Below are 22,834 nucleotides of genomic sequence, written 5' to 3'. Positions count from 1 at the left end.
AACACAGAATGCATTTTTACACTAATGGCAGTGTATTCTAGCTTTCGTTTCACATTACACTGACTGCATATTTACATAAACCCTACATCTGTTTAGTTAAATTAACCCAGAGGCTGATGATCTTTGTCTTTACAAAAGAGATGATTTAATTTTATTGAACATAGCTTTCCATTTAAAAGATCAAAGTCAATGCAGCCCCCTGCAGCAACAATTTGGTCTTATGTGTTTCTTCAAATATTCAAATTAAGAAAATAGGGGAACTGGGACTGAAAAAAAGTAATGAATTTTAACAGACAACTAGCAACTATTCATTCCTTAAACAACAACAACAACAACAAAAAAAAAAAAGAAAAACATAAACATAAACATAAATAAAAACTCTTTGGGAACTGTGTTTATCCTGGGCTTGAAGAGACACATTTGTCTTTCCATCAAAGTCCCATGGAGTATCCTGATTCTCCTGCCTCTGAAACTGTCAGGAATTGATAGTGGATGCAGCATGATGCACATTTTTAGGCAAATTTCTAGAAGCTGGTAATGCTAAGGGGAAAAGACACAAAATACAGAACAGTGAAGAAAACCTAGTGAATAACTGGCCTCCCTACCTATCATGTATTAGTTCCAAGCACTCAGCACAGTGAATTCCTATTTGATAAAACAACAGTTTGTATATAATGTCACTTGTTATCTCTATGGAAAATAATGGTAAAAATCATTACTATGAAACTGAGTCTGTAATGGAGATAGATATTTTGTGTCTTCTGAAAAAGCCTTCATGTCACCTCCTAGCATCTGACTTTGCAGAATTAGTCTTTGTCTTGCAAACTTTTATTTCTGGGAGGGGAATAGCTGAACACCAGCCATTTCAGGAACGGGATGGAAATGGCTGAACATCATTACATTTCATTGCTGAAGTTTGGTATTTGTTTACAAGTTGTTTCCCCACCTCTCAGGCTGACAGCAGCATTTATTACTCCCAACAGTGGGTGACCACCACGGTTACACCCCCCGCAATGTCAGGATGGGGCCAGTATGCACTAAAATCTGCTCCTCCCTGCTCCCATCCTATGGTTACCCCCTGCAAGAAACCTGGGATCATGGACCAAAAGGAGCTGCAACATTTTCCAGGTTAGTCCTCAACCAGGACACTGAGGAAACCAGACCTAAAGTCTGTTTTGCCTCCACACAGTATCACAGTATCACAGTATGTTTGGGATTGGAAGGGACCTCAGAAGATCATCTAGTCCAATCCCCCTGCCAGAGCAGGAACGCGTAGATGAAGTCACACAGGAACATGTCCAGGTGGGTTTTGAATGATTCCAGGGAAGGAGACTCCACAACCCCCATGGGCAGCCTGTTCCAGTGCTCCATCACCCTCACTGAGAAGTTTCTTCTCAAATTTAAGTGGAAGCTCTTGTGTTCCAGCTTGATCTCATTACCCCTTGTCCTATCATTGTTTGCCACTGAGAAGAGCCTGGCTCCATCCTCATGGCACTCATCTTTTATATACTTATAGACATTAATAAGGTCCCCCCTTAGCCTCCTCTTCTCCAAACTAGAGAGACCCAGCTCCCTCAGCCTTTCTTCATAAGGGAGATGCTCCACTCCCTTAATCATCTTTGTTGCCCTGCGCTGGACTCTCTCCAGCAGTTCCCTGTCCTTCTTGAACTGAGGGGCCCAGAACTGGACACAATACTCCAGATGTGTTCTCACCAGGGTGGAGTAGAGGGGAAGGACAACCTCTCTCCACCTACTAACTACCTCCCTTCTAATACACCCCAGGATGCCATTGACCTTCCTGGCCAAAAGGGCACAGTACTGGCTCATGGTCATCCTGTTGTCCACCAGGACCCCCAGGTCCCTTTCCCCTACACTGCTTTCTAATAGGTCATTCCCCAGCTTATACTGGAACCTGGGGTTGTTCCTGTCCAGATGCAGGACTCTATACTTTCCCTTGTTAAATTTCATCAGGTTATTCCCCACCCAACTCTTCAGCCTGTCCAGATCTGGCTGGATGGCAGCACAGCCTTCTGGCCTATCAGCCACTCCTCCCAGCTTGGTGTCATCAGCAAACCTGCTGATAGTACACTCTATTCCCTCGTCTAAATCGTTAATGAATATGTTGAATAATATTGGCCCCAGTACTGACCCCTCAGGCACTCCACTAGATACTGGCCTCCAACTAGACTCCGCACCACTGACTACCACTCTCTGGCTTCTCTCCTTAAGCCAGTTTGTAACCCACCTCACTACTCTATTGTCCAGGCCACACCTCCTCAACTTAGCAACTAGGATGCTATCAAGACTGTGTCAAACGCTTTGCTGAAGTCAAGGTAGACCACATCCACCGCTCTGCCATCATCCATCCACCTTGTTACACTCTCACAAAAGGCTATGAGGTTGGTCAAGCATGACTTACACTTAGTAAAGCCATGCTGACTGCCCCTAATAACCCTCTCATCCTTAATATGCCTTGAGATGGCACCAAGGACAAGCCGTTCCATTACTTTCCCAGGGATGGAGGTGAGGTTGACCGGTCTATAATTACCTGGGTCCTCCTTCTTGCCCTTTTTGAAGACTGGAGTGACATTTGCTTTCCTCCAGTCCTCGGGCACCTCTCCCGTTTCCCAAGACTTGGCAAAGATGATGGAGAGTGGTCCACCAATGACTTCAGCCAGCTCCCTCAGCAGCCACAGGTGCATCTCATCTGGACCCATGGATTTATGGATGTCCAGACTACTTAATTGCTCCCTAACCCAGTCCTCATCGACTAAAGCAAACTCCTCCATTGACCTGGCTTCATCCGGGGTCTCAGGGGTACAGGGCTCCCAGGACAGCCTCCGGCAGAGTAGACAGAGACAAAGAAGGCATTCAGTAATTCTGCCTTCTCTGTATCTTCTGCCACCAGGGCACCCACCCCATTCATCAGTGGGCCTACATTGCCTCTGGTGTTAGTTTTATCTGCTATGTATTTGAAAAAGCTCTTTTTGCTGCCCTTGACCCCTTTCGCCAGGTTTAATTCTAAGGAGGCCTTGGTTATCCTAGCTGCCTTCCTACATCCTCTAACAGCAGCCTTATATTCCTCCCAGGTGGCCAGCCCCTGTTTCCATTACCTGTTGTTTCTTCTATATTATATCTAAATAATACATCCAAATTAACATTTCAGCTGGTATCAGATATGGGTTTTCGAATCATTCCTCCTGAGCACCCCTCCTCACCAGCCTTTGCTTTTCATCACTGAACAGTCCTGGCATCTGTGAACTGGACTCCATCCAGACAAAGCTAAATAAAAAAATCTAGTGTGCACACTTACTGCACTACGGAGAGACCAGTCCATGCAACCAGATTAGACATGGTTTGAAATAAAATGTCTGAAATACATGTAGGGCACACACAGAGTCTTCTGCACCAGCTCCTCTGTGCTACAGATCTGCCTCACTTATTCAGGCCCCCTGCTAATATAGGCAGAGCCCAAAGAGGCTGCACTGCTGCTTTCTAACCCTCTCACTGTTTAAATGGGGGAATAGTGCCATTTTAGGCACCATATGGTACCCCTGCAGGCCTCCAGCTGCCACTCTGCAGATCAACAGCTCAACCAAATGTCTCGTGTCATATCTGGCAGCCCCATGCAGACATCTCAGATACCTTAGGGAGACTAACTGGCTGTGGATGTCTATGTTTAAGCAACTGAATACCATTTTATGTGAGTATCTATTCCCTCTAGAACAAAAAAAAAATGGCAGCAAATGTGATTTTTAAAAAAAGAAAAAAGAAAAAAGAAAAAAATGTGCTAAAAATACTATGGTAAGAATAAAATACAATAATTAAAATAAAATAAAATAAAATAAAATAAAATATCTTGTAACATTCTCATTTAAACTCTTGAAGAATTTTCAAAAATAACTAAAAAGTACAAACAGTTTAATTCAGGCAGATTAAAGTATTGTTTTGTACTTCAGGAAACACCCAAACTTCACAAACAATGTTTATTGTTCAGTAAGGACTGGATTAACTGACTTTAACAGAATTATTAAGAAGCTTGATATTAAATTTCTGTGTCTGTGATTTACTAATCCAACCTCCCAGATGCTCTGAGGACTGTAGTACCAGTATCTTTGCAGGATCACGTCCCAAAGCTAGGTCTGTACCAGTAAATCAGTAAATGGTCAAATTACTAAATTTACTTGGGTAGTAACAAAAGAAACATGGTTTGGCATGTCCTCTGCCCTGAGGATTACTGAGAGGGAGCAGCCTTTGTCTGTGCTAAGCAAACATCTGGCCTCCAAGGTGGATGACCACAGGTAAGGAAGGATGCTCCAGGGGCTGACCGTGCTCAGGACTGGGTGGCAGAGGCTGGTGCCCACAGGCCAGCACTGTGTCACGGCCACACTCCAAAGATGTAGGAAAACAGTTTTATCCACCAAGGCATAGCCTAAGTTTGTGCATCTGTGCGGAATTGTTTGGAGTTTAAGGTCTTTCAAGCACTGAAACAGAAATCCTGACCTCTCGTGGCCATCAGCGTGCCCAGCAAAGCAGTTCATCACACAAAGTGGGTGATGCTCTTGCTGGGTGTGTGATGGTCAGTGCTCCTGTACTTCTGCTGCTCCTCGCCCAGACCTGCCTGCATTTCAGCAGTCAGTGAGAAACTCCTGCATTTGCTATAAATGTAAATTAAAGTAATAATGCAGCCTTTTCAGACACCTTTTCAGACAAAAATGTGGCAGAAATGCCACAGAAATGGGAAGTATCTGAATGATTATGCACATTAACATCTTCCATGTGAAGCACAACTTCTTGCAGATCTCTAATTCTAACAAATACATGAGAAAGGGACATGAGGGTTTGTTCATCCTTGCTTTGCTGTTCTGTCTAAGCAGCTTTGGGTTAAAAACAAAACCAAACCAAACAAAAAACAAAACCAAAACCAAACAAACAAAAAACCAAGGATTATAAGTATATACTTCATGTGTGTAATACATATACAGATTAGCTATAGGAACTGCAGTAGTGAATACATTTTTATTTACAGATTCATTCATAATTTCATTTGTTTAACAAAGGAAAGCAAGCAAAAGTAGTATTTGAAATCAAATTTACATTTTAGTTACATTCTTTCTGTATCTACAGATCATGTCTGACCCCACAAAGGCTTATCCATATGTTTAGTTTTAAACTTAGGAGTAACAATAGAGAAAGTACATAAAAATCAGCTTTTGCAGAGCTGAAGTCTTGATGGTAGCCTGCTTTCACATTCAATATGTGCAAAAACCCAGATGAGAAAGAAAAGGTGAAGTGAAAAGGTACAATAATTCCCATTGCTCAGATTGTCTGCATTTTTTCCATTTCACATCTCTCAAAAGAACACAAATTCACATTAACAATGCTATTAATAGCATATAGAAAATGTTTCACAGAAAAATATTTTGGCAATTACTTATCAAATGTTTTTATTTTCAGGTTCTTCTCAGGTCTCTGTTTCTAAGATGTCAGCATTCTCCTATTTCCCTCTGAAATGAATTGGTATACATTTGCATATGTTGATAGGCTTGGACTTTATTCCATAGAGGCCTAGATGCTCACTGGCTCTCATTTACAACACGTGTTTTGCAGGATGCCCATCACAGCAGTAGCTGCTCATCCTCTACTCCAGTAAACAACACTGGGCCACTGGATTCTCTGTTCCTTAATGTTATGACCATTTTATTGTTTTACTGCTGGATGACATTTCAGCCTCTCCTTGGGCACTAATGCTCCAGCTGCAGTCCAGTGTGGCAATGAGGAACGATTCATACAGATGCAGACAGAGACACACACACACACAAAGTCCTTGTTAGCAGCAAGAGCAGAGCGAGGCGGAGCTGAGCAGAACAGTTCTCAACAGTTCTGGGTCTACCGACCCAGACCTAGACTAAGAGGTTAGACAGGATGTTTTTTCAATAATTTTTATTCCAAACACACCACACTCATCTTGTGACTGTTTTCAGTCACATTTCCATACATATCTTGTGGGCAGCGTTCTGACCCACTCATTCACACGCCCAGGCCCAACATTCACACATTATACATATGGGGGCAGTTTTCTGGCCTGAGATATCATTCTCACTGGCCTGGGCTATCACTCCTTACACTCATAAGAAACATATTTCTGTATAACCTGTCCAAGGCTACTTAGCTGGAATGGCACATCCTGCTGTTCCCACAGTCCAGTGAATTCTGAACAACAGATGCGGGAGCAGGTTCTCCTGGTGATTAAGGTGCAACATGACAGTTTCTTGAAATGTCACCATGGCAGAGAGCACTCCGGGGTACCTCGCACATGACCATAGTATGCTTGTGGCTTTGCTAAGAATGTTGAATAACATGAGTATTATTTTGCCTTATACAGAGAAGTATGGTAGGCAATGGTGAAACAGATGACCTGCACAGATTACTATCGACAGAAGAAAGATAAGATCCTTCTGTGAGGTAAAACACATCACAGTGCATTTTCAGGTACCAAAACCAGAAGGGCAACAAAAAGTATCTTGTAAGTGCACTAAAAAATCTTTCAAGTGCTATTACACAGAAGCTGCTTTCACAAAGCACAGTGTTTTTTAATTAGTTGTAGCACTGTCTTGAGAACCTCTTCCTTGGAGGGGCTGGCATCAACCTCTTGGCACGCAGGATTCACCATCCTTCTGTACGACTCTTCAACTCTATTTAAATATAAAACAAATGAAACTAGAAATTGCAGGGATATGAAATGGCATTATCCATCAGTCTCGGGAGAAAGTGTTCACAGAGACAAAGGAAAAAAAATCTGATATGAAGCTAAGAATGAAATCTACTGCAATAAGCTATTGGTAGCTATTATAATATGAACCTCAAAGCACATAGTTTCCTTGACACTGATTCCCAGAGCTCTATCCATATTCACATGGCATGACATTGAGGTGTTTCTCTATGTACAGCTTAGCATGCGATAGTCTGGTATAGCAGTACAGTGGGCAGCCGCCTTGTAACACCTGAGTTAATTTATTCAGAGCCCACTAAGGTGTCTCTGAACTGCATGGCAAGGCGTTGTGTAAGTGTGCCCACCGACTGATCTCAGCTTTCAGTCACAGGATTGCAGAGTTGACACATCATTCAGCACTTTGTTCTGGTCAGCTTTGATATCTGGATGAGCACCAGGATGAAAACTCCCTTGCTTAAGACTATAAGCCTTCTCATAATGCAGAACTCTCCCACATTTAATCTACGAGGATGTGGATGAGAATGCAAATATAATTTTCTCTGTTCCCATATGAGTTAATAATGCCAATCATTGAGGCCACAAATTGTGAGATTAATAAAGCAAGGTTCAGAATGTTCTTGCATCCAGGTGGGCATAATTAACAAGTAAAAATAACCAAAGGCTTTCTGATGGGAATAAGAAGTAACAGAATTAAAGCATGAAAGATTCTAAAATGACAGCGTGTTCCCTTCGCTCACCCATCCCTCTGCAGGTTCGACTATATGAACCATGTCTCCTCACAGACTTTCTGTCAGAATTAAGCATTTTTAAGGTATTTTTAAGGTATGTCATGACCAGAAACATTTAAACCCTAGAGGGAGATTTTAGCTTTGCAATTTACAGATAAGGACACCAACATTCAGGTATCTATACCGAGGTATCTACACAAGCACTAGGTATTTAAGTTTCCACTGTAGACAATTATGATCTAATCAATACATTTGGTGGAGTCTAGACAGCAATTGAAGTAGGATACCTAAGGTGCAATTCAGTTGTCTAAACAAATGTGCCTAGTACTGCTTGAGATGCTCTGGACTATCTCATTTTGTTTCCAGTTGCTGGTCCAGAAAAGGTCCACAGGTTCTGCACCACCTCGGCTGACCTCATGCAGATATCTCAGATCTTATCAAATGGCCCTAGATACTTCCACTGGGATCAAGGCAGGTGGTGAGCTGAATTGCTTTGAAGGTTCCATTAAATGTATTGACTATATTGAGGCCTAAGACATTTAGCATAACTAAAGATACCTACAAGAGGAGATCTAAATTTTATTCTCTTAATCTGGAGTTCAGTTCCAGACTTTTCTGGGGAAACTATGTGTATTAACTTCTTGTTTCACATTTCTGTAACTTATAGGTCTCTCTCCTTCATGACCTCAATAAGAAAGGTGCTACAATAACAGCAGCAAGTAGCAAAATACAAGTCCTTTACTTTGCAGAAGAAGGAAGTTCGTCACCTGCAGCTTTCAAACAATTTCAGTCAGAAGTGACAGAATTTACTCTCCTTGTCAGCCATGAATCCTGTCCAGAAAAAACCCAACCCAAAAGCTCAAACATAGGAAATTCTTGTTCCAGTAATGCGAGTGGGACATTTTGCTACTGATCCCACAGGCGCCAAGATTGCCTCCATGTTCTTATTTCTGATTAAAGTGTACCTTTGGCGAAACAAGCTGTTAGCTTCCAGCTCAGCTTCTTCCTTTGTTTTCTCCAGCCCTCGACACTGAAGTCTACGGACTCGCTCCTCAGGATCAACAGTCAGGAGAAGAACAAGATCGGGTTTAAGCAGATCCTCAGGCCACTGGTACACCTCATCATGAGCTGGTGGAAGATCCTGCACTTTCCCATTTACTTCAGTGGCAATTGTGTAAGCAGCTGTACTGTGCCAGTATCTTTCAGGAAAGTACAGAATGGAGAAGGAAAATTTAAAGAGGAGACTAATTTTTCAGTAATATAGGAGATGGGTGTCAATATAATGATAAGTGCAACAATGATGATGTAGGTGACACTGACTTTGAATGGAAATGTAAAGAACAATTCTGTGCCACTCATTATTTCTTAACGGAGCAATAACATTCAATGCAAAATTCAGAATTACTGTGAACTATAAATTAAAACATATGGCAGAGGCAAAGAGTTTTCCAGATACTCCTATCAAAAGAAAGTCTTCTTGTACAATGAGAAGTCAGAAGAAGAATTACATTACAAGTCAAAATCCACTACTCTCTTTTTTGTGGTTGCCATCCTACTTCATGCAGCAGATTTGGTAGAGAACATGAGGCCTCCAACCACGTGTGAACAAAGACAGACTTTATTAACAGTTATGCATTTCACTTGCATTTAACATTCCCAACACTATCAGCCACTGTGTTTTATATGTTTCAGTGGTTTTGAGGATGGTTAAAAATGTCAGTCAAACATATCCAAACTTTTGTATATGTGTGTTGTGAGGAGATGGTTACCATACCTCTACTGAAACAGGCCAGGAGTTTCAAAGTGCATCTAGACTTTCTTAATTAAGAGTAATACTGAAAGCTGCCTATGCAGTTAATGGAAACAAGAAATAATATAGAAAAATAAATAAATAAATATTTTTTTTTAAAGTGGGAAGTATATTCCTGGCTTTACTTCCTCAAAGGGTAAATCTACCTCAAATTCGATCACTCTAATTCACCTGCATCTCAGACCCTATGCTGATCAGCAGCCCTCATTCTCCTCAGGTTTGTAACAGAGCCCCACTTTGGCTCAGGCTGCAAAGTCCATGCCTCCACTATTCCTAACTGCATATATAACGTATTGTAAGGGCAGTTACAAGTGTTATACTGACAGAAATCCCCGACCTGATTGTTATCACAAGTATTATTCTTTAGATTTAATATTGATCTGACTACCAGTGAAGTATCATCAATAAATAAATAAATAAATAACAGAACAAAACAAACACCAAAACAAACAGAAAAACAAACATAGAAACCAGATACTATAATTGACAACTTCTGCTTGTAACACTGAACAACTGTATGATGGCACTGATAAAAGAGGACTTCTTAAATATACAAACCTGTCTATGATCACAGGTGCCCGAGTGGATGCTTCTGCTATTTCTGAAGCAAGAATGTAGTTGCCTGCAGCATAAAATGCTCTTTTTATGGGTGCTGGCTGATCATCAAATATTGTCCTCCACTGGCTGATGCAAGGTGGTGGAGACCTTAGCAGAACGGCATTCAGGGTGTCCTTAACAGCCTGGGTTATAGTGGTTTTGCCTGCATTTCATTTACAGAAGGAAACATGTTATATCACATACCAGATTCAACTGGGTTTTAAAAACTGAGAAATGCTTTTACCTGTTCACTTGGAGCACATGTTCTGACACCTGACTATCTAACTTGAATATATTAAGATAAGGTTTTCAGTGGAAAAGGATTACGAGTTTGGTTTGAGGAATTATTACTTTGTACTCTCAGGGCCTTCCACCCCTCCCTCTTGCCAGCTTTGTCTCCACTCTTTCAAATGCATTAAATGCATGTTTGTTTCTCTATATATCCATTTTGAATACTTTTCTAGGTCACAATTCATGTGGATGTTGCTATGTTGTCACCCAATATTTTCTTTTTAGAGGACATTTTAAGTTCTCTTTAACAGAAAATACAGAAAACAAAGTTATTCAGAAGCAACTAATATTTCTTTCTGAGACAAACTGCTGTCAGTTCCCTGGACTACCATTATTTTAGTTCATTTATTTGAAAATTCTCCAGTAAAACTATGTTTCATCATCTGCACAAGAAATGTAATTTGCAGTACTCCACTCTTTTTATTCTTTAATCTATATGGATAAGGAATTCATCCACTGAAAGAAAATTAGCATAGATCGTTTGATCTTTTACAAGCAAGAGAAGACAAGCTGCTATTTATAATTACTAATTCTTTCAAATCTGTCACAGGTTTCCAGGATTTTTTGTACTTTTAAGCCTTACACCTGGCTGAAAGCCATAGCAGTCGCTCTTTCCAACAATTTCTCATCTGCGGTTCTTCAACCACACATTGCTCTTACCTGTGGCATCCAGCCCTTCAAAAACTACGACGGGAAAACCTCCCTTCTTCTGGTGCTCAGGACAGTCCTCCAGAAGGTCGAGTACTGCCCTGGCCTCCGGGATCCGCGCCGCGCACTGCAAGGATAGATGTCAGTCACCCTTCACACCCGCCCGCCGCACCGGCTGCCTCCGCACCGCCCTGCGCAGCTGGAGGAGTCAGTGCCCGCCGCCCCCCCCAGCCCCCCGGCCGCTCACCTCCCGCAGGCGGTCGCGGACGGCAGGGGCGGCGGACGGTAGGGCGCGGCGGAGGAGCGGGGGGCCCCGCGGCCCCGGGGGGCAGCGGAGGGTCTGGGGGCCCGGCGGCCCCCGGGGGCAGCGGCTCAGCATCGCTGCCGAGAGCCGGGCCGGCTGCAGCGCGGAGCGGCGGGCAACGGCGGGGCCAGCGGGAAACAAAACCTGCCCGGCTGGCCGAGAAAGCGCCTGGCTATGGGGAGAAGTCCGGCAGGGGAGGGCTGCTGCTCGGGGGAGGGTTTTCTGCCTCCTCCCTCCCGCTTTAGTGGCACTGAAGTGAACGGGCTTGGTCCCTGCGGGAAATGGTCCTGCGCATGGACGGTCTGGAAAGTGAAAGTGAAAAATAAGGTCTTGGACTCGGGATCGGCTCTGCCTGCTCCCTTTCTGTTTCCCTGTTCCCCTCCGCAAAAAAAAGGTCACGTTCCCACAGACTCCTGTGGTTGAATCCTGGCAGGTCTCCAAAAAAAGACGTGCAAATGCACTCTGCTGCTGCAGACTGGCCCGAAGAGACAAGCAAGTCATAAACGAAACTGAACTGGTTTGCTGTGTTGCGGTGCCCAAGTACCACTGAGCTGCGAGGGCATATTGGTAACTTAACCCCACTAGTCTGTTACTCAGTGCCTTGATAACAAGATGAGTGGAGTCAAATAATTTGGGAAGTAAAACAGACTTTTACAAGCCTGCAGTGTTTTCGTAACTTTGTGACGGCCAATTTCAGGTTTCGTCAGCTCGGCGGCAGGAACCAGAAACACTGCAAATAGCTGTAACAGTTAGGTTCATGTCAGCTCCTCTGAGTAATGTTGCCCAAAATGTTTGAGTTTTCAAAATATGTAACTTGAAATGTAGAAGAACCTGCACCTCTGCAGAATCCTATTTGTCCCTTTCTATGATCAGATGACTGCTACTCAGAGATATCTAAAGTTAAGCTTCTGATGCATCTTCTGAAAATATATATTCGACAAGCAAGTACACTGAGAAACCCTATGTCTTCCTCTGGTCAGCTCAAGCATGCTGCATAAATATATTTCATTTAGCATATCTGCAGGGAGAGGGGGCAGGGAGAAGGAGCAGCTGGTAGGCAGCATTGGTTAGCTAGAGAGCAGCTATATTAGTTGGAATCTGCCCATGCTGAGGAAGCTGGTGGAAGACTGGGCCACAGCGGGAGCTGGGAACACAGCTTTGGAGGCTCTTTAGGACAGTCTCAGGAGCAGATACCAAAACTAGCTTTTTCAGGTGCAACGTGCACCTTTTCATACCTAAGAACTCCTGCATCATTCCACATCACTCAAACACATGGCTATGGCTGCTGGGTATGGATACCAAAAGCACCAGGGTAAAACATGGCTCATTATACAAGAAGCCAATAGAGGGTGATTTTAAGAACCTAATAATACGCACTACTGAGTCAAAGTAGTGGCTCTTCTCACCCAATATTTTGTCTGGCAGAATGACATGCTGTGCATAAGCCTGGCTTATCCATGATCCAGTTTCCTAGTCCTCATGCTCCTCCACCATGCAGTCACCAAATTAGGAATGTTACATCCTCATCTCTTCATTTTAGTACCTGTTTATGGATGCTTGCTCATACATCTGTCTAAATCCCTTTTTGACTCCGTGATACGGTCTACCTCCACAAACCCCCATGGTCTTAAATTCCACAGCAATGCACCTGTTGCATAAAACCAATGTTCTTTTATAAGTCTTAAACTCATATCCTGCTTGTTTCAACAAGTGCCTCTTCTAATAATATTACTGACTTTGGTGAGTAACAGTTCGACATTCAGTTTATTTATCACCTCCATGGTTTTGTAAAGCTCAATCAGCTTTATCATGCCAGAAATGAGAGCACCTGTCTCTTTTAAAGCAGATGCTTCATCCCCATGATAATTTAGATGCAGAGATAACTTCTTTAATGCTGTGAGGTCCTGCCTAGACGTCGAGACCTGAACTGTACCACTAGTCAAGCTATGGCTACATGTACAGAGGTTTCACAGAGCAGCGAAATAATGCCATCTGTCATGTTCTCAATAACTTTCTGGGTGATACTAAGCTTTTTGTTGACTTTTTCTTTGCTGCTGTCTCTCACAGAGCCATTGATTTCAGAGGGGTAGCAACAGTGACTCCAAGATCTCTTTCCTGTGATGTAAGTGCCATTACTGTGCTCAGCATTAGGTATACAAGGTTTCGATTATTCTTCTCTGTGTGCATTTCCCTACTTTTATCTATGCTGAAGCTTATCTGCCACGTTTCTGTTAACTCATTTTGTTTTAGGTCCAACTGACTTGCAGCCAAGTTTGTCTTCAAACTGCTTAAAAAGCTAGCCGTGTTCCTCACTGACCTGTCTGGCTCCTTCTCTTCTGTTTTTTTCTGTTTTTCTGATGAAAATGTTGCCTTTGCCCTCCCTTCTGACTAAATGGAAAGTGCTTACTTTCATTTTTCCTTTTCCCCTCCCACTGCCTCGATATAACCTTGTTTACAAGCTTTTCTGAGTCACATTAGTGGTGCTTCATTTCTCATTTCCTACTTTCCCTGGCAAGATAGCATTTCACTGCAACTGCTAACCAGCCACACTGGAGAAAGCAATCTCTTTATTTAAATAAATAAAAATGCATTATTTAGATGAATAATGTATCACTGTTTTAAAGTTTTGCTTTCCTAGCAACTAGGGAGCACAACAGCATTATCCATGTTTATCCAGTTGGATTCTTCCATGCTAGTTGTGTAACTCTGTACCATCCAGTGCACCAGTAATCCCATTATTCAATAATTTCTGAAAAATTATCTTTAAAAGGTTTTTTTTTGGTGCAGATTTGCAGAACTGAAACATTTTGAGTATTGGGACTCCACCATGCCTTTGTAAGATGACTTGTGTAGGAAAGAAAGGGAAGGAATCAGACCTCCTACTGCTTTAAAGAACATCATATTTTCCAAATTTCTTCTAGAAGGCTCCAGGACAGAAAATTTCATTTCAGTTCTTGCTTGCAACATTTCTTGTAGATTCAAAGCTAGCATATTAAAAGGAACATTTGTGGCTATTTGTAGGTCTCAGCATAAAGCATGTGAGCTAGAACAGTTTGGGAAATAAAATACAAACGTCTTGTTGCTGCTAGGACTTGTACATCTGTAGGGGCATATCCCAGTCTAAGTTTACTTTGTGGGTCTTTAAAGTAATGCAGAGAGTAACATCTGAAAAAATACGTAGTTGAGGCAAGAAGTAGGGCTTTTATAACTGCTATTTTGTAAGAAAGCATAGATAAAACTCCAGAGAACAGGAAGTCTTGAGTAAGCTTGAGTGTTAGGTTCTCTGGATGTTTTGTTCCTTGAAACAAAGATCTTCCCTTTAAAAAAAATAAGTTCAAAAATGGTAATGTTTTTGTTTACTGAGTCATTTAGCAACAGTCTTCTGACATACCCTTGGAGTGTTTGTGTATCAGATATAAGTCTTGTGTTGAGAGAATTTGGTAATCTTCAATTATTTTTTACTGATTTTGGAAATTAAATATTTTTAACTTCATTTTCCTATCCAGTTGAGGCACTAGGCAATGAGCTCAGGGCTGAGGCTGCAATTGTTCTGGATCACTGTGCCAGCCTCAGTGGGTCTTCTGCAATGCTGGAGAAGTTTCTGAGACAAGGTGAGCTAAATGATAATTTGTCACCTGTACTCAGATGTCTGTGCAAACCTATACGCAGAGATTGTGAGCTTGGTGGCATACGTATCTGTAGATATATGTACACACATGTACATAATCAGGTACAACACAGAATATTTATTGAGATGCACAATTTGAAGTGTTGTGATTGTCTTTAAGATCTTGTGCTTACCACAAGTATTCTTAGTAAAAGTTTTTCATCTCAAAGGAAGGAGAAAGGCTGTGGTCCCTATATCTGCATTGACTCAACTTGACATGAACAAAATACAGGAATGAGGTGAGAAAGGAATTTGAACTGGGGCCAGAGAAGATATGAAATGGGATAGAGTTCCTAACATGAAGCAGAAGGGATGTACAGAGCAAAGGGGGAAACAGAGCATACCAGACTTCTCCAAATTAATTGCAACACTGCAACAACCAAGGAGCAACTTCAATGTCAGTTTTCAGTCTAAACTTGAATTTTCTTGCCTTCCTCCTTTCGCAATTCCATTTTCAAGTTTGTAATCAACAAGCGCTTTACTTTATTAAAAAGTCCTACTTTCATCCTTAAACTTATGTAAACCTCAAGGAACTGGAAGGACACATGGATAATTCTCTGCTGACAAGCTCTGACGCAATTTTGGAAAGGCTTGGGAATGGGGATGTTTCCCATCATGCTGCAGCGAGAAGCCTCCCATCCTGACAGACTGGCATGATTCTGTTCCAGCAAGAAACACCTGATAGAGTTAACAATAAATACTGGCTGAAGGGGAAAACCTGAAGCTCTGTTATCCACTGATCCAGACATTACTGTGCCAGTAGATTATCTCCAGGGAAGTGAAGGAAAGGTGATGGGATTTAAGGCTAGCAAATGACAGTACTAATTAACATAAAAGAAAGACCTTTTATTCACAAGTAAGTTTTATTTTCCATTAAAATTTGCAAACAGGATGAAGCTAGTTCTCCTATCCCCTTTTCAAGGAAAACAAAACAAAACAAAACAAAACAAAACAAAAAATAAAACCACAAAGAAGTCAATGTGAAAGCAAGATTGTCCTGCTACATTAGCAGTTCTGGCAGGTCAATGGAAGTGAGTGAAACTCCAATTGAAGCCTGCGACAGCCAACATGCTATTGGTAGGTGTTGAGGTCTGAGTACGGCTCTGTACCTTGGCAGAAGTGATGACACTAAACTGTCCATTCCATAATGAGGACAGACTGACTGAAGGCAGTGTGAGGTTGAAAAGCTGTGGAGGACCTACGTGGTGTGTCTAGATGACTGGAGGACTTCAGGTGGCAACCGGTGCTGTGATGGAGCTGCTCTTCTTCAGCAATAGCTGTTGTGGCACCAAGGAATTGAGGAATATGGGAACTGGCAGTTTGGTCCCAGTCTCTCCTGGTATTACCATGAAGGGACAGCCATCTGCCCCGCCAATGTGTCACCTCAGGCAGCTGCCAATTTTTCCTGCTGTTAAAGCTAACCCTATATTAAACTTGGTGAATATCGGATGAATAGCCAGCTTTGCTTGAGGTGCTTTAGGCAGTATTTTAGGCCAATAATTAAATAATTGTGAAGTAGTTTCTTTTCATGAATCTGAAGTCATCAGGCTCCCTAACTTGGAGTGCTCTGCAATGCAAACCTGTTTAAACTTACAAGAGCTCATGGTTGTCTCTGAGAAGTTTGCAATGGAGTTACAAAAGCTCAGCTTTTCCCCAGCTTCACGAGTCCTCAGGTGCTAGAGGTGCTCGAACCTGCAGATCACCAAACCAGTAACTTGCTCCGGTCAGCCGGCGGCTTCGGGACGTCCCTGCAGGGCCGAGAGGCAGGTCGGGGGTGGGGGGAGTGGGGCGGGCCGGAAGAACCGAAACAGTGAACCAGCGCCCGTGGCTCGGTGCCAAGTTTCTATTCTGCGAGAGAGGAAAACGAAACCGTGCGCTTCCCCGAGACCCGGCGGGGCGGAATGGGACGGTGCGGCGGTTGGGGAGGGTGGACTGCCGCACTCTTAAGAGCGGAGTGCTGGGCGCTTCGGTGCAGCTTGAGAGCCGAATCCAGCCGAGCAGAGCCGAGGTGAATCCAGCCTAGTCGAACCGAGCCCAGCCAGGTTGAGCCTAGTCGAACCGAGTCTAGTCCAGTCGAAGCGAGCCGAACCAGACCGAGCCGAGCCATGTCCCTGGGCGCGCTGTGCCGCCTGCCGCTGGCGGTGGCCCGGGCGTTGCTGGCCGCGCTGTGCGGGCAGCTGGGTGCGCTGTGCTGGAACCTGGCGCCCCTCTCCCTGTCCCTGTCCCTGCCCCTGCCTGGCTGGCGGCGGGTCTCGGCCCCCCGGCCCACCACTCCGGCGGACAGGCGGCGGGAGTTGGACGACTGGTTCCCGACGCCCACCAGCGTCAATTACCACTTCACCCGGCAGTGCAACTACAAGTGCGGCTTCTGCTTTCACACGGCCAAAACCTCCTTCGTGCTGCCCCTGGAGGAGGCCAAGAGGGGGCTGGCGATGCTCAAGGAGGCGGGTGAGCCCGGGGGGTCTGCTGGTGGGAGCTGGGGCGGGGGGATGCGCCGCGGCCACGTCCCAGCAGGACCAAGTGACGCCGGAGCAGTTCTCCCTGTAGCTGCATGGCCGGGCTCCCTCTTCATATCGCTTCAGTCGGGCACGGACAGGGAGCGAGCAACAGGGAGGCAGAGGGTCCCAGCATTTTTCTTTGGTCCTTTTCTAGGAATGGAGAAAATAAATTTCTCAGGAGGAGAACCCTTTCTTCAGGACAGAGGCGAATTTGTAGGCAAACTGGTCCAGTTTTGCAAGCAAGAGTTGAAGCTACCAAGTGTCAGCATTGTTAGTAACGGCAGCCTGATTAGAGAACGATGGTTCAAGAAATATGGTAAGGAAAAACTCAAGCACTTGAGGGGGGGTTGGGAGCCTCTTCAGGGCAGCCTCACCAAAGATGGTTTTCAGTGCAAGTGGGAGATGGTTTGTTAGTAGTCCATTTTCCATAAGGTTAAATCAAACATAAATACCAAGGAGACACTGTTAATTATGTTGTGAACACATGCAGTTTGTACTTTTGCCTCTTTGGTATAACAGTATAATAAAGTTATAGCTCAGACTGTCTCCCTAGTGATGGAGACACACACACAAAATGCATGTTTAACTTTAAAAACTTGTTTTCAGGTGAATATTTAGACATTCTGGCAATTTCGTGTGATAGTTTTGATGAGGATGTCAACGCTTTAATTGGCCGTGGTCAAGGAAAGAAGAGCCATGTGGAAAATCTGCATAAACTGAGACAGTGGTGTCGAGAGTATGCTGTTGCTTTCAAAATAAATTCAGTGATCAACAGATTTAATGTTGAGGAAGATATGAATGAGCAGATCAAGGCACTTAACCCCATGCGCTGGAAGGTAAGAAAATAGCATATATTACAGATTTCCTGTTCAAGGAAAAGTAATGATGAAGTGAAGTCCTGCAGTCGTCTGAACCTCTAATGACCTCAGTCAGACCTCCAGCTCCAGCTTGGGCTGGTGTTAGTGGGCTTCTTGCCAGTGTTACATGGTGTTGAGACAGTTTCTGTCTCTTTCTGCACTTAAGTAGAGCTCAATATGTCAAGAATCTTTTTTTGTTGTTGTGATATTTATAGGAAATTACTATTTCAGCATATGTAAATCCAGATTTTTATATTAAAAATAAGACAGAAGGTCTTTAACTTTTGAAAACATGTCATGGTGTTGAGAAAAGGAGGAAAAGTTAGTGTACAATGATACATTAGAGTTAATATATCTTTAGCAATATGTAAGTGTACATTAGACATTAATGTTCTGTTAGATTATTAGTAGTAAGTGTGTATATATTATGATATTTTCTACTAGAAGTGTATTAAATACATTATGTTATCAGTTTGAAAATAGATAAAGATAATATAACTTATAAATATGGAAGAACTAGTTGAATAATTTATCATTATTTGCTTCATGGAAATTGGTATACACACATGATTTTCCAGAAAAAAAACCCAAACCACTGTAAGTGGTCCTACTAAAGGAGTGTAAGGAAAATATGACATACATGTTAACATTTTATCAAGCTTCCTGGCTTACTTTCTTACACACCATGTTGATGGCAAAGGCACCTTTTTTCCTTCAAAGTCTATTCTGAATGTAGTTGAGGACTTTGCCTTTAGAAGGCGGCTGTTAAGTAGATAAACTATCACATTTTGGTTTTGAGGAGTCTTCCATAGCTTTTCTGTGATCATCCGAAGCTAGTTCAACTTACAGTCACCAATCAGGTTAAAATCTTTAAGAATAAAGATTGACTTGATAGTCTGCATTGTACATAGTACTTACTGGCTTTTATAATACAGTCATACTATTTGAGGCTCAATCAAAAGTTTATTTAATTTTTGATTATTTGTCCCCTTATTAAGACCAGAACAGTTAAGATTTCTACGGAAACCAGGCCAGGAACCATGACTGTGTAATTACATTTAGAACTATGTAATGCTAATTTGCTAAAAATAAATCTGTACTCTGCCCTTCATATAGTACTCGCTTATCACAATTTGTGTCAGTGCAGCTCCACTGACTTAAAAATTAAAGACATTTCTACTGAGGCAACTGAAGGTTTTTGTCATGGTGACCATCTCTTATCCTCAAGGCAAGTGAAAACATAAAATCTTAACAAGGTGCCTTCTGTTTTCAGGTGTTCCAATGCCTGCTCATCGAAGGGGAGAACAGTGGTGAGGATGCCCTGAGAGAAGCAGAGAAATTTGTTATCAGTGATGAAGACTTTGAACGATTCCTGGATCGCCACAAAGATGTCTCCTGTTTGGTACCAGAATCTAATCAGAAGGTAAAATCAAAACTGACCTTTTGTAACTTTATTTTGAAATAAAGTTGGAAAGATGGAAAAGAATTAGAAGCTTTCATGGCAATTAACACTTTTACTATTAGTATTGGCTTAGAGGAGGTACAGTACAACTTGCTCAGTTATGGTGGAAGCCAAGGTTTTAAATTTTATTTAAGGCTTTTTATTGAGCAAAAAATTATTAATAGAAGAGCAAAAACTCTTTGATCCCAATCCTGTGGAAATCAGGAGTCCTCCTCTCTCAGCATTGTGGGGCCTCTGCTCAGAGAGATGGATCTATAAAGTATCAGCAAAGAAATAGGAGAAACTGAGTTTTCCACAGCTGAGTGGTGAGCTCTAAAAAATAATTAAGCCCTTTATAACTGAATAGCTCTTCCCCACTCGGGCACAATATCCTGAAAAGGTTGTATGTTAATGTAAACACTTTATAGTCCAAGTGCAGTTTTCCAATAGAGATTCACCACGATGTTACACTATGGAAGTGTCATTGATGAATATATAGTAAAGATATCATCCTAGTCACCATTATATTGGGTATTGAGGAACAAAATTAGTATTTTTGCCTGACACATGTTACTAGGTACTCCCTTACACAATAAATTCACATTTTTAACATTGTCTGTCCAAACTCCTTTGGACTGCACATTCAGGCTCTTTATTCACAAGAAGACTCCTTGCACTACTGCAAAGCCCAGCAGTTAATTTGATGAGCTTCCATCGAGCTTATGTTAACTGCAGTAAAATGCCTAAGAGTGGAGTTCAGGATCTTTTGTAAGATGCCTACAGACCCTATACATGGTATGAGGAGAGTTAGGAGACTCACTGTTGAGTGAGGAGATATTAAGTTGAACCAAATTCAAGAATGCCTTAAATTTCCCATCTCACCTTCCTTTTTCTCTCCACAGATCAATACTCTCAATTTACAGTTTATTTTTCAATGTATAGAGAGCTCAAGTGAGCAGGCTGGACTGCCTCTAGTATGAAGACATAGAAATGCAGTCTAATATTTAAGTCATTTGGTGGGAGAGAGCACTCATCAGTGAAGGTGTTAAGATGAGAATCCAGAACAGTTTCTACATTTTTTCCATGTAACAAGTCCTAGAAAAAAAGAGTATACTTCCCTTAGTAGGTTTGGTTCTAGAAGACTCTTTCTGATTTCTGTTAAATCTGTGTGAAAGATGAGCATCAAATTTATCAGATTTCCCATTGTACACAGCAGAAGGCTCCAGGTACTCAGAGAATTTTAGGGGTGGTCATGCAGGAGGTACCCAGTTAGCTGAGCAAACACGACTTATTTCAGCTGTTGGCCTATTTCCTGGTGCAGACCTGAGAGCTTTTTGAACTGGCAGATTATCTTTGACCTATGAGAACACCTTTGTCTACTGTGATAGTTAAACATCTGAGCTTAAATAGTGAAGTAATTTGTTTGGAAAATAACGCAATCATTCTAGTATGCAAAACAGTGTAAGTTTTGCTGATGTAGAAGTTAATAGAAAATTAGGATATTATTTAAGACACCTTTATCCATTTGGGTACCCACCTTTCATTTAGGCATTTGAGAGATCATATTCAAAGAATTATTGGCTTATTCATGCATTAAGTCATGCTAGTAATCTTGTCTAATCGTTCATTTCTATAAATTTGATCCAAGCTCACTGAAATAGTGGGAGGATACTACCTGTTTCAATGATTTGGATCAGGCTTTGAATGAATAGTTGTTTCATTTTTCATTACAATGGAATTTTGGTTTGTATATTAATTTAGTTTTTTTCTTTTGATCTATTACAGATGAGGGATTCATACCTCATCCTGGATGAATACGTAAGTCTTTGTCTGATACTTGGTATTTCTCTGCTAATATATGTATGTCTGCAACAGTTACAACCAAATCAATTTACTGCGCATTCTATAAATTAATTTTAAAATTTAGTACAAGGAAGGTATGTATTTTTTTCCCATTAAACATATTGAGAACTTTAAGTATGACCTAAGGAGGTGTTGCCATCAGGTTACATGCATGATCATCGCATCTTGAATCTTCAAGTGTAGATGTATATCTGTGCAGCACATCTTTGCTGCTTTTCTTTAACTCAGAGAACTTGTCCTGAAAGCTAAGTTGCAAAGAGCCTACTTAGTTTACATCTAACTGAAGAGAAAACACTAATCTTCGGGAATTACGGTACGGCGTTGTTCCTGCTAACATTTATCAGCATGTCTGTGAACTTCCTTCTAAGGACTACAGTGAAACATTCACACAGTTACAGAGGCTTTTGTGGGATTGCAGCACAACTTGTTTAATTCTGGAGAAAAATTAAGCTTTTAGAAACTGACTTTCTAACATCTTATCTATTGATTTTCCAGATGCGTTTTCTAAACTGTAGAAATGGACGGAAAGAGCCTTCCAAGTCTATCCTAGATGTTGGTATAGAAGCAGCAATTAAATTCAGTGGATTTGATGAGAAGATGTTCCTAAAAAGAGGAGGAAAGTATGTGTGGAGTAAAGCAGACATGAAACTGGACTGGTAACTCAATATACTGAGTTAGGGCAGGCGCATTATGTAAAGAAAATGGGTGTGTACATATGCATGTGTATATATGTATGTATATATGTAATGCTTTTAACTACACTTGGTATATTATACAGATCAATGTTCAGTGTAACTCTATATGTGAATGTATTAAATGTTTTTAGAATGTAGATTATGTTCTTATCTATGGTTTCATTGAACATTACCAAGTACATTCAGAACTTTCATATAAATAGCTCTCTGAAATTGACTTTCTAGTCTGTTGTATGATGGGCTTGAGGGCAAACCATTAAGCTAATGTCACATATGAAATGGTTTTAAGATAAGTGTGCATGCCAGAAAACAAACCGAAAACCACCACAATCTCTTAATTCATTGTAAACAGCTGTTATGATTGGTAAGTAGAAACTCTTAAGAGAGAATGTGTTGTGCCTCCTTCATGTAGAAAGGTGGGTTGCAGTTCCTCACTAGATCACAAGAGGGCCAGCTGGCAGGGCTCTGGAAGCAGCCCTCACTTTTTTCAGGGTAAGAAAGGGTCAGAATCTAGGAATCATTATCTGTAATAATGTATTTAAAAGGAAATCATGATGAAAAGATTGGCATTTTCACTCTTTGAGACTTAACCATAAAAGCAGCTGTTGTTCTTCTCCCTTCCTTTCATATACACACATGATATTTGCAAAGATGTTTGAGGATGTAATTTTCTGTGAAAATGGATTTTTACTGAAGAAAGAA

The 22,834-nt window shown here is 41.8% G+C and overlaps 2 protein-coding genes across 2 annotated transcripts; one reads left to right on the top strand and one right to left on the bottom strand.

Moving 5' to 3' along the window:
- Window positions 1-6,574: 6,574 nt before the first annotated feature.
- Window positions 6,575-11,612, bottom strand: CMPK2 (cytidine/uridine monophosphate kinase 2; the record flags this gene model as incomplete). The annotated part of the gene is made up of 5 exons (XM_080342964.1): window positions 6,575-6,695; window positions 8,427-8,660; window positions 9,830-10,031; window positions 10,820-10,934; window positions 11,055-11,612. 5 exons carry the CDS (start codon window positions 11,610-11,612, stop codon window positions 6,575-6,577), a joined length of 1,230 nt encoding a protein of 409 aa, XP_080199090.1.
- Window positions 11,613-16,883: 5,271 nt separating this feature from the next.
- RSAD2 (radical S-adenosyl methionine domain containing 2) lies at window positions 16,884-22,097 on the top strand (the record flags this gene model as incomplete). Its single annotated transcript, XM_080342476.1, has 6 exons — window positions 16,884-17,226; window positions 17,431-17,592; window positions 17,883-18,112; window positions 19,407-19,556; window positions 21,360-21,392; window positions 21,933-22,097. 6 exons carry the CDS (start codon window positions 16,884-16,886, stop codon window positions 22,095-22,097), a joined length of 1,083 nt encoding a protein of 360 aa, XP_080198602.1.
- Between the last annotated feature and the right edge of the window lie 737 nt (window positions 22,098-22,834).

Source organism: Nesoenas mayeri (assembly GCF_963082525.1).
Source record: "Nesoenas mayeri genome assembly, chromosome: 3".
Classification (NCBI taxonomy): domain Eukaryota; kingdom Metazoa; phylum Chordata; class Aves; order Columbiformes; family Columbidae; genus Nesoenas; species Nesoenas mayeri.
This window is presented reverse-complemented; position numbering and strand designations above follow the sequence as displayed.